Raw genomic sequence first — 17019 nt, 5'->3', positions numbered from 1 at the left:
ACTCCCCACCCTCAGCAAAGTATCTGAGAACTTCCACCTGTAACCTTATGTTACACCCAGACTTTTAAAAATACAAACCTGGGCATTGGGTAGAGGAATGGAAATAGAAGAGGGATGAAGATAGTGACGTTCTGGGGGTTCTTGCCTTCTATACACAAGGACTTGAATAGATTCTAGGACCTCAGATCTCCCAGGCACCATCAGCTGGTGTCCTCTGAGCTCCACTGGCCCAAGCAGCACTTCATCACTTGATCTGGAACAACTACCATACTGGTTAAGAGTTCTCTAACAACTCCTCCCTTCCTGCCCCTTACTCACCACTTCCCTGCAAAAGAAAAAAATGAAAAGGTCAAGATCTAATTCTCCCACTGAATCAATTTGAAGATATGCATGACTCAAGCAGATAAATCATAGCAGCCCTTGTTGAAATGAAGAGGTTTCCAAGAAATCCTTGCCTCACAGAAGTCTCTGAACCACAGTATGCTTTTGTGCTGATGTGTCCAGACCTGTGAAAATTTCAAGAACATTTCTGCTTATTCTATTTAGTTCTTGTGTGTGTGTGTTTGTGTGTGTGTGTGTGTGTGTGTGTGTGTGTGTGATGGCAGGGATCAAAATGATGGCAGTGTTATGTGTGTAGTGAATATACATTATCAAGGAGTCACATCCTTGTGCCCTCTATTTTTACAGCTTTCTTGGATTTTTTTAAGAATACATTTTCAATAGATGTTATTATACATTGTAGGTGGCTTGTGTGGGATATTGCTATATTTGGTATCAAATGTCACAATATTATATATAATAAGTAAGTAATTTTTACTAGGAGATCTTTTTCAAATACATTCTGTATTTGTAAGTGCAAGAGTTTCATAAGAGAAAATGTCAAAGTTTGGCCCTAAGGGCAATTTTTTTTCTTGAAGATACCTGATATTTGGTAAAACCTTCATATTAATGTTTCTGTTCCCCGTAAAATAAAGTAACTGTTTCTGGTCTCTAAATATATTGTATAAGGCATAGGTGGAGAAAGCAATTTTTAAAAATAGTATAATTAGAACAGTCTCATTTAGTACTAAAGCTTGGTACCTGAAATAAAGCAGGCTAGTTTAAGGCACCAATGTGGAGTAATGTAATTTACAGTAAAATTCAACACTTATCCACTATTATTTCAAATCACTGCTATTTGGTAACCCAAATTCTAGTTTTTTTTAAATTTTATTTCTTTTAATTTTGATATAGCATTAGTAAGCTTTGAGAAATGGTTTGATTTTGGTTGACAAATGATTTTACCTTTTTTTTTTGCCTTTAAAAGTGATTGCTAATGTTCATAATTCACCAACTTCATGGTTAGATTCAAATCATATGTTCAAGTCTTAAACTAAAAATCACTTCTCTGCTGGTGAATTTCTTTTAACAATTGGAACTCTCATGCCTTCTAAAATGGGCTACATTTTCCCCACACACACCACCTTCTATTAAAACCAGAAATCCTTTGCCTATAGTTCCTAGCTGTTTCAATATTATGGCGTTATCACAAAAGCCTTCTCTTGAGCCCTGGCTTCTTCTCGAACAGAACAGATGGCCCGTTACTTTCCTCCAGGTGGAGCTCTGTATTGCTGCTGCTTACTCTGGTGTGTTTCTTGTAGAACTTTGCAGCCTAAGACAAGGTACAAAGTGCTGGCTGCCCTTTGCATTCAGTAGGGTCACCTCGAACTGGATAAAGCATTTTATCATTATAAAGAGCCTCCCACCAGGGAACATTATAAATATTTTAGCATAATTAACCTATGCTGTGAGGTTAATAGTACAAATCTTTATGTACAGACAATTTCTCTTTTTAAGAATTCTTAACCAGGAGAAATTATAAACACGATGATTACTTGAATAGACTATCCAATCAGATTTTCATGTGAAAATCAGTCTCTTCTATTTGTCTATTTGACACTTAGTTTCCTTTCTTCTTAAATGGAGATGATAATAGTGACAATGTTCAACCATCACTGATACCAGGATTGAATATCAAATTCTTGTCAAGGAACAATCCATTCATTAAGCACTCAGTGAAAAACTTAAACATACATAGTCAGGAAGAATTTCTTTCAGTCAAAAGAAGAAATGCAAGTAATGGTTATCAAATAATTAAATAGAGTCTTAATTTTGAGAATTATCAGTTCTCTACTATATCAAGAAATATAGAACTACAAATTGATATATAGGCTAAGACATTAAAGGGACTATTGAAAACTAGAGAGAAATGATACTTGCTACTGAAAAGGCATAGAACAAAAAAATACCTCTTTTTTATGTTTGTTAGTCATGTTGCTTCCAAATTGCAATACTTTGTGAACTTGAGTTAAGGAGATACATTTGAATCATGAAGTTGTAAAACACAGAGCTGTACCAGGTAGGTAAGGATTGGGTTCCATCCCTCTTAAAGCATACCCTGACCCCAGAGGCCAGAGCCATCATCTGCTTACACATTGCCAGGGCTGGCTCTGGGCACCTCAACTCCAGTGGGTGCAGGGAATTCTACATTTCCAAAATTGGAATGTAAGTTTTTATTAAGACAAATTTCTTTTCTACCCCTGACGTATCCAATATGCCAAAAACAGTAACAATAAGTCTCACCATTTGTTGTGAGACATTACTGGTGCCTGCTCGAGCAAATTGATGAACAACAGGAGGACAGTGCTGCAGTGCTAAGATGCCTTGATTTACAAAGTTGTTCATTAAAAGTTGTTTCAGATAGGGTTCAATGCTCAGACACATCATCCAGTTAATTTACAGATTAATTTAACAACAGTTGTTGGTTTAATTTCAGATATTTTGTATAGCTTTTTTGTTTTTATTAAAAAAAACACTTGTTGATATAAGTATGTGGGACTTGAGAAATGAAAGAATTTGGCTACACTGTTTGGGGTTTTGGGTCACCCAGCAGTATTCGGGGCTGCCGGAAGAATGTACTCAGGGATCACTCCTGACCTGACAAGGGAGATTCTGGTCCTAGATTGAACCTGCAAGGCAAGGGGAGCAAGGCAAGACAAAGGCTTCAATCCCAACCTTCTCCCAGGCCCCTGTTTCTGTTTGTTTGATTTAGGAACCATCCGTTAAGGTCTCACTGTGCAAGCCCAGGGTGGTGGGATGGGGGTGCTGTTAGTACGTGAGCTCAAGAATTGGCATCTTCCTTCCTTCCTTCCTTCCTTCCTTCCTTCCTTCCTTCCTTCCTTCCTTCCTTCCTTCCTTCCCTCCCTCCCTCCCTCCCTCCCTCCCTCCCTCCCTTCCTTTCTTCCTTCCTTCCTTTAGTATATATAATTTAATAGTATTTCAAGTGTCTTAAAGCCTTTGCCAGTGTTTGTTTTTTATAAGTTTTATTTGAAACTGCAGTTACATTTTATGTAAAGGATATTGGTATTTTGGTCAATAATATTTTGGTACTAAGTTTTCTAACCGTAGAAAGATTAGTTGGCAAGATTAGTTAGACTTTTCGGAAATAGGTTTATGTTCATTTTTTTTATTGTTTAAATCGACACATAGTGGTCCCTTAAGATGTCCCTTGACAAAGTAAACCATTGAGACTCCTGGAGGTGAACCGCCTTATCATTACTAGAATTGTACTGTCTTTGCTCTGTGAATCATATTTGGTGATTAATTTTTCAAGTAACATCTGCAGTTTAATTATTTTTATATTTCTGTATTATAATTTTTGAGGATAGAAGTCATTTCTGGGTCTAGAGGGATAGTACAAATGTGTAGGGCACTTGCCTTGCGCAAAGTAAACTGGGTTCAATAGTCATCATTCCAAATGGTCGCACCATCAGTAATTTACCATCAGTAATGATTCCTGAATGCAGAGTCCAGAGTAACACTTGAGCATCTCTGGGTGTGGCCTGAAAACCAGGGGAAAAGAAAGTCATTTCTACTTCTAATTCCTGATTTTCTATAATACTGATGAATTACAGTCTTAATACAGTGTTTTTTGCCTTTTTTGGTAAACGGTGTCAATGTTATTCAAACTCTAGTGAATAATTAAGATGAAGTATTATTATGTATCAACACCTCTATCCCTCAGCCACAGATAATTCTAATTTCAAAATCAGCATTAACAAATAACAGCAGCATATAATTATAAGCATAACTTAAGTTTAGGAGCTTCACAATGCTGATTTTATTTTGTGAATCTACTTTGGATTTAATTTATAAATACAATATTAATAATCAATTAAAACTTTTCCTCATTTTTGTTTAAGCGTTTCTTTAATATGTCTGTTGGAATAAACAGAGTAGCCTGAAAAGTTAATCAAGGAAATAGATACTTATGAATAATTATGGAATTTTATATAACTAATTCCAATTTTTGTAGAATAGTATTTCAAGTGTCTTAAAGCCTTTGCCAGTGTTTGTTTTTTGTAAGTTTTATTTGAAACTGCAGTTACATTTTATGTAAAGGATATTGGTATTTAGGTCAATAAACAGTCTAGAAGAAGTTGTTTCTGAGTTTTATTACCATTATAAACAACAAAAATTCATTTAGCATTTCAAACAGTCACTCTCTGCAAATGGAATCTGGGCTTTTCATTAGAGCAGTAGCTATAGGAGCATTTAAGTTCTAGGGAGCCTTTACAAGCAGGCTTTCAATATTATCGCTGCATGTCTTGAGGCTAAATGCCCACAGGAAGTAAAGACTGGGAGCTTTACTTTTGAATGTGTAAAGTGGTCCCTTCATTAAGAAAATATATTCTGAGAATCTCAGCAATGAAGCTTGGTTAGGATGTTTAATTCACAAAGGAAATGTTTATTCTTTTCCTAAGGGAAGGAATATTGTAGATAAGGAAAGATGTGTTTTCACCTCATAGCAGAAAATGTAGTATTCACAATGGAATGTGAGTTATCTCAGAAAATCTGTTTTCCTGAAATACTCCATATTCTGTGGGTCCCAAATGCACGCTGTAGGGAAGAAAGCAATTACTACAATACCTTACTAGATATTTTTCATAAAATGGATTCTGAAGACCAAAAAATGTGTGCCCCAATACGTGTTTGTATTCATTTATTGAACATATAGTGTCAGGCCAAGTATGTGCCAACTAGTACTAGAGAAGATAATGTCATAAAAGTAACTGCAAAATAACCTTTGTTAAGGTTTAATATGGGACTTGATATTATTTCATACATATATGTATGCACAATCACAAATATATTTGTAATCATTGCAGATTCATTTCTTTTTCAGAATAAAACTACAAATGAAGTAAAAAATGATTAATACTGATTCCTAGAAAAACTGGTTTAGAGATAAGTAGTGCTAGGATAAATGCAGTTGAATCAGTTAAACCATAAATCTGTTTATAAGGAATTCATGCATAATTACTTTAGTAACCTTAGGAAATGGGAAGGTTTTGATGATTAGGCACATGGAAACCAATGACATGCCATTTCAAAAGAGTTCATCACTTGCCCAGTTCTTTCTCAGTAGTGGTTTCTCTTTTACTAAGTCTTTACTTACGTAAACAAAAATTTTCTTTGAGTATCTATGGAACATTCTTCTCAAGTTCTGTTTGCTATTGAATTTCCTGGTCAGTTTCACTAGTTTTAATGGGCTATAGATAATTCCATTTTATATAGTTACAATATAAAATGCCAATATGGAGCACACACCATAAATTTATCTTTTAACTTCTAAATTATTATAAAATATTTTTACAAAGTCTCTAATGGAAAAAAAGGCAATTTTCTAGTTCTGTAAAATAGGTGAGCAGAAATCAGATATGAGTGTTCATATATAAAATGTACAAGTAAATTAAAACTTAAGTTGTAAATATATTTTCTTAGTGGACTGGAGCAATAGCACAGTGGGTAGGGCGTTTGCCTTGCAAGCTGCCGACATGGCTGACCTGTGTTTGATTCCTCCGTCCCTCTAGGAGAGCCCGGAAAGCTACCGAGAGTATCTCGCCCACACTGCAAAGCCTGGCAAGCTACCCGTGGCATATTCAATATGCCAAACACAGTAACAATTGTCACAATGGAGATGTTACTGAGCCCACTCGAGCAAATTGATAACAAGGGGAGGACAGTAACAGTGACAGTGATTTTCTTAGTAGCCAAACTAAACTAGTGAAATACTACAGATGAAATTGTTCTGGATCATTTTCTTTCACAATTTTTGGATAGTATGATAAAGTAGATTTTTATCTGGGAATATAATTTACAAATTATAGTGATATAAAATTATAGTTTCATATTCTGAATGTCTATTGAATTTTTAATTACCTGAACATAGATAGTTCATGGCAAACTTTAATGATGGAGATGTTTCTTCTTTGGCACACTGTTATTCTTGACTGGTTTCTTTTCTTTACTGTTCTTATGACTTCTTTTCCTCTGTCAGTGGTCTAGGTTAAGTGGTCCAAACTTACTTTAATATTAAAATCAGGGATATTATTATTTACATTTTTTAATTTTGGTGTATTCTCAGTGCTCTGATCCTTCTGTATCAATCCAGACATAAGGAAAAGTTAACCCCCATCACAATTAGCGGGAATTAGTACATGTTTGTACCAGGTATATATTTTGTTTCTTTTATACACACTTAAAGTTTATTAGTGTTTATAATAGTTGTGTATGCACCTGAGAAATAGAAGAGGTACTTACCTTGGTTTCTAAATGTTGATATTAAACAATTACTGGAATATTGTAGAATCTAACTTCATTCTGGATAAATGGTCCTGAGAATATAAGCCTTTATGAAGGTATTAAAAATCGTGAACTATTGTGGACCAAAATTATAAGTGTTAATATGAGATATTATATGTAATAAGTGGCCAAATACAATTCCAGGTGTGTCATTTTCTGTGGAAAAGGTGATTTGAGACAGTAATAGTCCAGAGTTCTGTTAGAATTATTTATTTTACTTGAAAATGCTCATTAATGCAAAATCCAAAGTTTATTGTTACTTTCTGAGGCTAAATTTTAAAAAATATATAAATTCAATGAAATTTTGTTGGTATTAGCAGTAAGTTTAAACAACAATGTTGGTAGTTTTTAAAAAGTTAAAATCATTATACTATATGTACACTCTGATTAATTTTCCTAAAAGAAATGCAGAAATACAGATACCCATCCAGATGTGGCAGATTTACTTCCTCCACATCCTATTATTAGCTATTGTTAAGAAACATGCAATCAAGTTGGATAGATATTTCTTGAAATGATGCATGGTATGCAGTGCATGCTTTCATTGTGCTTCCTGCCATTATGGAATAATGTGTCTTATTTGGAAATACAATGATCATTTCTGTTGAATCATGGTCAGTCAGCTTATATAATAATACCTCTATTTTGTGAATCATTTCAGATTTCAGAGAGCTATGCCTTCCTACCAAGAGAAGCGGTGACACGGTTTCTAATGAGCTGCTCAGAGTGCCAGAAAAGAATGCATTTAAACCCAGATGGAACAGATCATAAAGGTAGCCACAGTGTCAAATAGTGAGATTTAGAGTAATTTTATTCATAATGGCAATTTATATCTCACACTTCTATAACAATGTGGTAGACTGAAACAGTTCAACAAGTCAAATCATCTCATTTATTCAAGTAGCAGTGAATTTTGAATATCCACTTACGAAAGGAATGTGATGCCCATCTCAGAGAAAAAAGACAGTTTCAACGAAGGCAAATAACTTTGATCCTATCATGATATTTTAATTTTCATGTGTGTGTATTTCATGGCATCTAAAATATGTCCGGCAAGGAAAAGCAGGCACCATTAGTGCCCTTTTTATTCTATAAATTCTTTAATCCTAACAATAATGAATAACATGAATTCATTCAAGGTAGTTTTACAGACATTATAATTTGGCTTTAATTTCCATTAGAATCTATGTTGTTTTTCTAATATATAAATAGCTCTTAGGTTCAATTAATTTGAAATATGCAGTTCTATTTGCCCATTCCTATGAATTGGAGTATAAGTAAAATGGGAATAAAAAAGAAAAACAAACATTTCCTTTTATTCCAGTAATATATGCATACGTGTACATAGAAGAAAAATATAAAATAATACTGTGTCTGGTCACCATATTAGCTTCTATTTTAGTTACCCAGGCTAGTGAATGGGATTCTCTGTGTTTAAAATAACTAGCTTATCTCAAGTGCTAATTCTCCTAAATACATCTTTATGTAACCTTACAGTTTATTTTACCTACAATCTATAATGCTACCAATCTCTTTAACACATATTTCATTTTGAACAAATTAGATCATTCTGAAATTGCAGGTAGAATGCAGCTTCACTTTCATTACCCATTAAAAATGTTTTATTATAGATAATGGAAAACCTCCTACTTTGGTGACCAGCATGATTGACTACAACATGCCAATTACCATGGCCTATATGAAGCACATGAAACTGCAGCTGCTGAACTCCCAGCAGGATGAGGTAAAACAAAAACATTTACATTTGTACCACTTACAAGTTGGAATGGAGTTTGAGAACCATGACTATCCTATAAAGCATGACCTTATTTTTGAAGATAGTAATTTATTTTTAATCAAAGGAGAATCATCAGTATTGCACAGATGGAGAAACAGACAGAAATGAGGAAGTCTTGATAGATTCCTGTTGTAACACATCTACCATAATGCTACGTGGGAATTTGCTCATTCCCAAGGAAGATTTTTTTTACTTTTATATTTTATTTATTATACTTTAAAAAGTTATGAGTGTTAAAAATATATGGTATTGATGCACGAACATGCTTCTCATAACAAAGTGCCCATGATACTCCCACCCTCCATCTCTTCTACTTCGGTTTTCTTTCTGGAATCCCGCTCCACCTTTTGGAATTAATTCTTTATTTTTCTTAACTGACCATTGATTGAGAGAGCCTAAACAATGTGTCAGAATGTTCAAGGGAAAGTATCTCCAATGAGTGAACATTCCAGGAGACTCTAGTGCTAAAGAAAATTTGCCTGAAAATCAGACAAGAAATTTTATCTAGTACTTCAAGTATAATAATTTTTCGCCCTATAACTCTTCCGTACATTTTAAAGTAATTTTCTGCTAACATAGCTGTACATATTTGTTTTTCTATTTCATTTGCATTTTCTGAAGACAATTTGTAGTGATTCTTTTTTCATTAGAGATATTCTGATGTTCAAAATATTTTGTTGTTTTTGGGTAATAAAAATCTAGAAATGTGTTTATTTGATGATCTGTATTAGACACTAAAATATATAGGCTGGAGCGATAGCACAGCGGGTAGGGCCTTGCATGCAGCCCACCCAGTAAATGCAAGTTCAATTCCTCCGCCCCCCTCAGAGAGCCCAACAAGCTACCCAGAGTTATCTTGCCTGCACAGCAAAGCCTGGCAAGCTACCCTTGACTATCCATATACCAAACACAGTAACAACAAGTCTCACAATGGAGATGTTACTGGGCCCGCTCGAGCAAATTGATGAACAACGTGAGGACAGTGCTACAGCGCTACAGTATTAGACACTAAATATATGTTTATTCAGTATTCTCTAAGATTTTACTGAAGTACTCATTTTGACTGAAGAAGCTCAAAGGCATGGGCTAATTTATATATATGTTGTGTGTATATTCTCTGATTTATAGTTTTAGATATACAAAATGTGAGTACTTGACAAACCCTTCTTGACTATATTTTAGGTATTAAATTATAGATACATTTAAGGAATAGTTTTTCAGGCTACTAAATTTGTTCCTTAAATTCTCTCTTGAATAAAAGGGTACTCAGAATTTTTTCCAATTAAATTTTTTTATTTTATTTTCATTTGATCGTGTTTAGTGTCAGAATTGGGGCCAGAAATTTGGCTTAAGTGGCAGAGTCAGTTTGCATGTGTGAAATCCTAAGTTCCATCCTTTATAATATAAGACTAAAACTATACAAAGTTTGACCTCCACAAAAACTATAAGTAGAAGATAAAAACTCATTTGTCTTCATTTTATGTCAAAGGAGATTATTCAGGTATACTGTAGCACTGTTAATTCAGGTATACACCAAAAGATTTTTATTAATGTGACATTATCAAATGCCATATTACAAGATGACTACTTAATAAATTATAACAAATAGTAACTAATTAACTGGATTAAGGATATGAAGAATAAGATTTTTATATCCACTCATGAGAATGAAAAATGATTCCTACAATTTATTATATAATAGAAAATAAATATGAGGCCATAAACTAGTTAGAACTTCCAAATTATTTTTGGGAAGATGATTCAAGTGTTGATATATTTATCTCTAGTTTAAGAAGTAAGTAGCTAACTTTGTGCCCCTACGTATTGAATCTTCTGTTTTCTCTCATCTTAAATATTTCACACAAAAGCATTTTAAAATTCATTCAGTAATGAGGAGAGTAGTTCTTTTCCCTGCACTTTGAAAATATTAAATTAGATGTAAGATGCCTAAAAATATATGGGTAAATTACTAGTTTGTATATCTTTGAAATTTTATAACTATAATTATTCAAAGGAAAGTTGGAGGGCCAGGAGATAGTACAGCAGGTAATGTCCTGCCTTTCATGTGGCCAACCTGAGTTTGGTTTCTGGCTCCCGCATGGTACCGATTCATGAGCCCAGAGCAAAAGCAAGCCCTGAGTACTGCTGGGGATAGCTCCAGAACAACCCCTCCCCCCCCCAAAAAAAAAAACTTAATGGAGAAAAATCAGGCCAGAGTTGTAGCTCAATGAAAAAAAAAAACTTAATGGGGAAAAATCAGACCAGGAATGTAGCTCAGTGAAAGAAAGATTGCCTGTGTGTGTGATGTCCTGGGTTTAATGCCCTCCCCCTCAAAAAAAATAGGAAAAGAGTGGAGAGAGTGGAGTGATAAAGTAAGTCAAATAATATTAAATATGGAATTCAAACGAGAGAGACGACTTTGTGGTAAGTTATATTTAGATCTTAAATAAGTATTGATTCAGTTTGGTTCAACTAATATTTATTGAGAACATGTAAATGTCATTACTGTATATGCCAGAGATAGTTATTAAACTGACAGAAAATCTTGAATTTAACAAACTTACATTGTAGTGTGGGCTAAGCATACAATAATGCATATAAGAATGTATCAAAGAAGATTACTAAATACTATTAAGAGAATTCAAGGAGATCAGGAACAGTTAGCTCAGGACTTGAATTTGGAATAGGACTAGAGCTTACAAATTTTAATACATTTAATGAGAAGGTGTCATTAAAAAATTGAAAGAAATGAAATATATACATTATATATGATGCACACACACATATATTAGAGATATATCATGCAATGTCCTTCAAAAGGCAGGAGCTTATTTGGTGAGTACTGAAATTGAAAGATTACATTATGGACAGGAGATTTTTGAGCAGGAAGTAATACAGTATTATTCATACACACACACATATATACACAACACACACATATGTATGTGCATGTTTATACATATATACATTGGTTTGGGGGTGGCCCCCAGCTGTTATTTCTCAATTAGGGTATGATTTGTGACTCTGTAGATTGAACCCAGAGCAGTTGTGTGCAGAGCGAGTGCCAACTTTAGTATCTTACCAGCCTGTGTTATTCAGATATTATTAGTGTGGATTGCCCTGTTGAAAATAAATTGATGAAGGAACACATGGGTACAGACTACAACTTTGGTTCTGGTTATGATGAGACATACAGATGTTTAAAATATACTACTAAAATTTTAAAGTTTTATAACCATTGTAAATAATCTTTTCTGTTGTTTTTAATGGGGACATATCTGGTTGTGCTGCATTTACTCCTAGGTCTTTGCTTAAGGATCACCCTGGGTGGACTTGAGGTATTATATCCAGTTTCAGGGATCAAATTGGGTAGAGCATGTGCAAGACAAGTATCTTGTCTGTTATACTATTTTTGGCCCACAATCAGCATTTTATTTAAATTTAAATAGTGGTTGAAGAGATACCAGTAGGAAGTCAATAGATATATTACTGTGTGTAGAATTAAGAGAAACGTTTATCCATCAACTTGAAAATCTTACCTTTGACTATACATCCAACTTTGCTTCTCCACAAGCTTGATTAAATTGGCATAACACATGTCCACTGGGCAAGTTAGTTAATGTGAAAACCAATTTTTTATGGTAAACTAACTGTATGGAGTCAGAAGACTAGAAATAACTAGGTAATATTCCTGTGGAATTTAGAAACATTTGGGTTCTGAAATACATTTTTCTCTCTTGAGGAATGTGCCTTCTTCCCAAGTACCCAGTCTACCTGTTATGAATTTCTGCTCTCTCACATATTAGCTGTCAGAGAAGAACTAAACAAACCAGGTCTGGTAACTGCAAAAGTTACCTACGTGTGTTGTAGGGTGTTACCAGTTATGTTGTGCAACCGCAGGAAGGACTCTTGTGGAGGGCAAATGCCTGTGATTGCCCTATAGGCAAACATTTTCTTCTAATCTAGGATGGTTTGTAGTAATCTCATGAATATTTTAGTTTTGTCATCATCATCATCATCAGCATCAGCATCATCATCAATAGGAGCCTCTCTCTCTCTCTCTTTTTTTAATATAAAAGTATGCTATTTATTCAGCCATTGATTAAGCTGATTTAATTGGGCATGAACTCCACATTACTTTTTTGTTTATTCAGAATGTTAATTTTATTTTATTATTATCTTTTTTTTAATCACTATGAGATACAGTTACAAAACTTTCCTGTTTGAGTTTCAGTCATACAATGATCGATCACCCAATACTCCATCAGTGCACAACCTCCACCACCAAGGTCCCCAGTATCTCCCCTGCCCATTCCACCCCCTAACCACCTCTATGGCAGACAATCTCCCCATATTCTCTTTGTATTGTTTGTTATAAATAGCATAAGATGTCGTGTGGCCACAAAAGCAGCAGTGTGCTCCTGGAATTCTAAAATTTTAGATAATTAGGGTCTGGAGAAATCTCTGCAGTGAGTTGCTTGGTTCAGAGCTTCTTTAGTGTGTCTCTGGATCATGGCCATTAAGGAATTTAAGTAGCAGCCAGAGGCAGTTTGTGGGTGTGACCACCAGTTCCGATGGGGACCAGAGGATGAGAAAGACCGGCCCATCCCCTATCCCTTGAGACCTGGAGTTTCCCATCACTGAACCTGTGTACCTGCACTTCTCATTGGGTTCTGAAATTTGAGAAACCTCTCTCTTATAGGTATTATATGTAAAGGAAAGAAGAAGGTAGTATTGTGAAACACAGGTAACAAGAGTAATACAAGGTTAGATTAGGATTATATTTTAAGATTTGCTAACGGATACAATGTGGCACAAAAGTTAAGAGCCAATCAATAGAAACCAAGTAAAAAAAATCTTAGCAGGCATGGTAGAATTGTCATTAATTGGAATAAGTAAGAATGAAGGTAAAAGTTATTTGGAGTATAATATCAGAAATTCAATTTTGAATGATGAGTGGTCACTTGATCACTTGACATCGCATTTCTCATCAATTTGCTTGAGTGGGTGCCAGTAACATCTTCCTTCGTCCCAGTTGCGTGCTAGTATAGCGCAATGGCGTCTGCTTATTCTAGGAATATGAAGAGCCTCAAACCGATCATTTAGGGTCTTGACAAAGAAGTCTGACCATCTCGTAGGTGGGTGGCCACGCGATCTTTTGACATCCCATGGAATCCAGTCAGTAATGGCTCTAGTCCAGTGGTCATCTCCAAATCTCACTACAAGTCCAGCCCATCTGATTTTCAACACCTTGGCAAACGAGACAGCATCCCTAATTCTTGACCGTTGACAGAGGTCAGAACTTCGGATTCTTTCTCTCATTTGAGTGAAGCATGATACTCTAAGCATAGTCTTTCATTTCCTCTTTGGGAGACCCGAATATAAGTGGTCAAAATAGATTTAAGATTGTTGTTACGTGTTGAAGTAGAGTTATCGGGGGGGATGAGATCCATTGTATTTACTGGTTTTGGCATATTGAATACACCACAGATAGCTTGCCAGGCTCTGCCATGCGGGCAGGATACTCTCGGTAGCTTGCCAGGCTCTCCGAGAGGGATAGAAGCTTTTAGGGTGGCCTTTAATCACCCTTGTAGGTGTTCCTATGGATCAAACCATATTTGAACCCTATCAAATATGGTGTGGAAATCCTGGAATATGGGTATTAAGTGTCTTAAGATGTGTCCAGAAACTGGCCTGGAGCATGCCAGCGGCTGGGTAGTGGAAGCAGTGGAGGTAGTGGAGGTCTGCCGGTGAGGTATTTATCTGGTACCAGTAGGGTGGGTCGTCTTTGTGTAATCACTGGGTTGCCAGGCAGTTGGTGGAAGCAGACAGGGCAGGGTAGGGTGGGGCTTCTTGTTTTAATCTCTTGGTCACCTTTGGTTGGTGGGAGCAGACAGAGGATCTCTGTTCTCCGGTCCATTGAGCCTGGAATCCAAGATCTCAGAGTTCCACTTACCTGGTTCTGTAGGGCTTCACTCGTGCATGAGTCTCAGCCTGAGCATGCGTAGAGTTATCAGTTACTTGGCAAGCAATAGCACAGAGGGTAGGGCATTTGCCTTGCACACAGCAGACTGGACCAATCTGAGTTTGATTCTTCTGCCCCTCTCGAAGAGACCGGCAAGCTACCGAGAGTATAGCAAAGCCTGGCAAGCTTCCCATGATGTATTTGATATTCTAAACACAGTAACAGCAAGTTTCACAATGGAGACGTTACTGTGCCTGCTTGAGCAAATCAATGAACAATGGGAGGACAGTGCTACAGTGCTACAGAACTAATCTGAACATGAGACATTTAGGCATTATTGGTAACGAAATTTGGAATGTAAATTGAGAAACAAAGTCCAATGTTACAGAGTGTTAGGAAATGTCAGTGCTATTGACATCTGGAAGATAAGGGTCAGAAGAGAATGAAAAAAGTAGCTGCAAGTGTGTTAGCATAAAAATCAGGAGAATATAATCTAGAAGACAGATGGAGAAATATCTCAAGCTATTTAATCTTTTCTGTCAAATCATCAATAAGACTATTAAGAAGATGGATATTAGGTCTGGATTTAGACTTGTGGAAGTTCAATGGTATTCATGACAAGAGTAGTTTTTGGGGTGGTGATGAAATAATAGCCTGACTGGAGTGGGTTGGGTATAAGAAAGAATTGGAGACAGCAATATCTTTGCTCTTATGAAGTTTTTCTGTTGAAGACAGCAAAAGATGCTATTAACGATGAGAGGAATGAGAATGAGAATGTTTATTATAGAACAATTTTGTTTAGATCATAGACATGACAGTGTATTTTTTCTGTGATGAGAATCATTAGGGAACATTAACAGTACAGAAAAATGAGGAAAGAATTGATGAGGCACTGTCATTGGCGTGGCTAGGGTGATTTCTTATACAAAATTGGAGTAGATGACTTAAGAACAGAGCACACACTGGGAAAGACTGAGTTAAGTGGGTTCAGATATAATAAGTGGAAGAAAATGCTGGTGGAACTTGTGGAAGTTTCCTTATATTTGCTCCTAATTCTTCAGTGAAAAAGAAAACAAGAACATGAACAGAAAGTGAGACTGTTTGAAAAATTGTTAGATGTCTGAGAAAAAAAAGTTGATATAGGAAGTAGCACTGTCCTTCTCTTGTTCATCGATTTGCTCGAGCGGGCACCAGTAAAGTCTCCATTGTGAGACTCTTGTTACTGTTTTGGGCATATCTAATATAGGAAGTAGACATCTAAATGATGACATTTGAATGAGTCAAGAAAAACGCCTCTTCTGAGTTGGACGGTTGTGTGTAAAGTGAAATGATTTTAAAGACTTATGTTGAGCTGTTTAGGGAAATAGGCAGAGGAAGAGGGAAATGGAATAGATTAGGTTTAGTATCTTGTCAAAAAAGTAAAATAGGTTAAAATTATATGCTTGAATTCTATTCTAACGGGGACCGAACATTTTTGTTGGTAATGGAATGTCTACAACATGAACATGGAAATATGGTGAAGTAGGAGTTCATTGCAGAAGACATAAGATATTTCAAGTGATACTAATATGACCAGAGACTGAAGATGAACAAGAGCTTGAACAAAACCTAAGGAGGACTGATACGTGAATAAGTGTATGACTGTAATAAATTGAGTTGCTTAATCTGTTTGAGCAGGCCCAGTAACATCTCCATTGGAGACTTTGTTGTTACTGTGTTTGGCATATTGAATCCGTCATGGGGAGCTTGCCAGGCTCTGCCGTGCGGGCGAGATACTCTCGGTAGCTTGCCGAGCTCTCCGAGAGGGGCGGAGGTATGAGGGCTGGAGCGATAGCACAGTGGTAGGGCGTTTGCCTTGCACGCAGCCAACATGGCCGACCCGAGTTTGATTCCTTCGCCCCTCTCCCTCTCGGAGAGCCCGGCAAGCTACCGAGAGTATCTTGCCCGCACGGCAGAGCCTGGCAAGCTCCCCGTGATGTATTCGATATGCCAAACACAGTAACAACAAAGTCTCCAATGGAGACATTACTGGGCCCGCTCGAGCAAATCGACGAACAATGGGAGGGCCTTTACCTTTACCTTTAATCTGTGTGAATTTTATTAGGTATTTTATAAATTTATCAACAAAATATTTTCTGTAGTCATCTATGATTGGGCTGGAGCAATAGCACAGCAGGTAGAGCATTTACCTTGCACATGGCCAACCAGGTTTGATTCCTCTGCCCCACCTCAGAGAGCCCAGAAAGCTACCGAGAGTATCTTACCCGCATGGCAAAGCCTGGCAAGCTACCTGTGATGTATTCGATATGCCAAAAACAGTAACAACAAATCTCACAATTTGTTGTGAGACATTAGTGGTGTCCACTTGAGCAAATTGATGAACAACAGGAGGACAGTACTACAGTGCATCTATCATTTGGCTTCAAACTCCAGAATTTCAGGGGTAGAGATTTTTACCTTTTATGCTAATGGGATTCATTACACCTACTACCAGACTTCCAGTGAAAACTAATCCCTGCCCCTCCTTGAGACCCCCCCACCCATTTTTTCCACTCTCTCCTACTTTCCCTCT

General features: G+C 36.3%; 1 protein-coding gene across 7 annotated transcripts in view; it reads left to right on the top strand.

The window, feature by feature from the left end:
* NOL4 (nucleolar protein 4) overlaps nt 1–17019 on the top strand; it is a 313852-nt gene that overhangs the window by 83705 nt on the left and 213128 nt on the right. For 6 of the 7 annotated variants that reach the window (XM_056138035.1, XM_056138034.1, XM_056138041.1 and 3 more), the window contains 2 exons: nt 7346–7457; nt 8316–8428. The exons of the other annotated variant lie outside the window; for it this stretch is intronic. In XM_056138035.1, coding sequence (XP_055994010.1) covers nt 7346–7457; nt 8316–8428 — 225 coding nt within the window. The remainder of the gene's footprint in view (nt 1–7345; nt 7458–8315; nt 8429–17019) is intronic. 7 annotated transcript variants of the gene reach the window in all.

This window comes from Sorex fumeus, unplaced genomic scaffold (assembly GCF_029834395.1).
Source record: "Sorex fumeus unplaced genomic scaffold, SorFum_2.1 ptg000128l, whole genome shotgun sequence".
NCBI classification, from domain to species: domain Eukaryota; kingdom Metazoa; phylum Chordata; class Mammalia; order Eulipotyphla; family Soricidae; genus Sorex; species Sorex fumeus.
The sequence above is the reverse complement of the archived record's forward strand: the minus strand, read 5'-3'. Positions and strand labels throughout refer to the sequence as shown.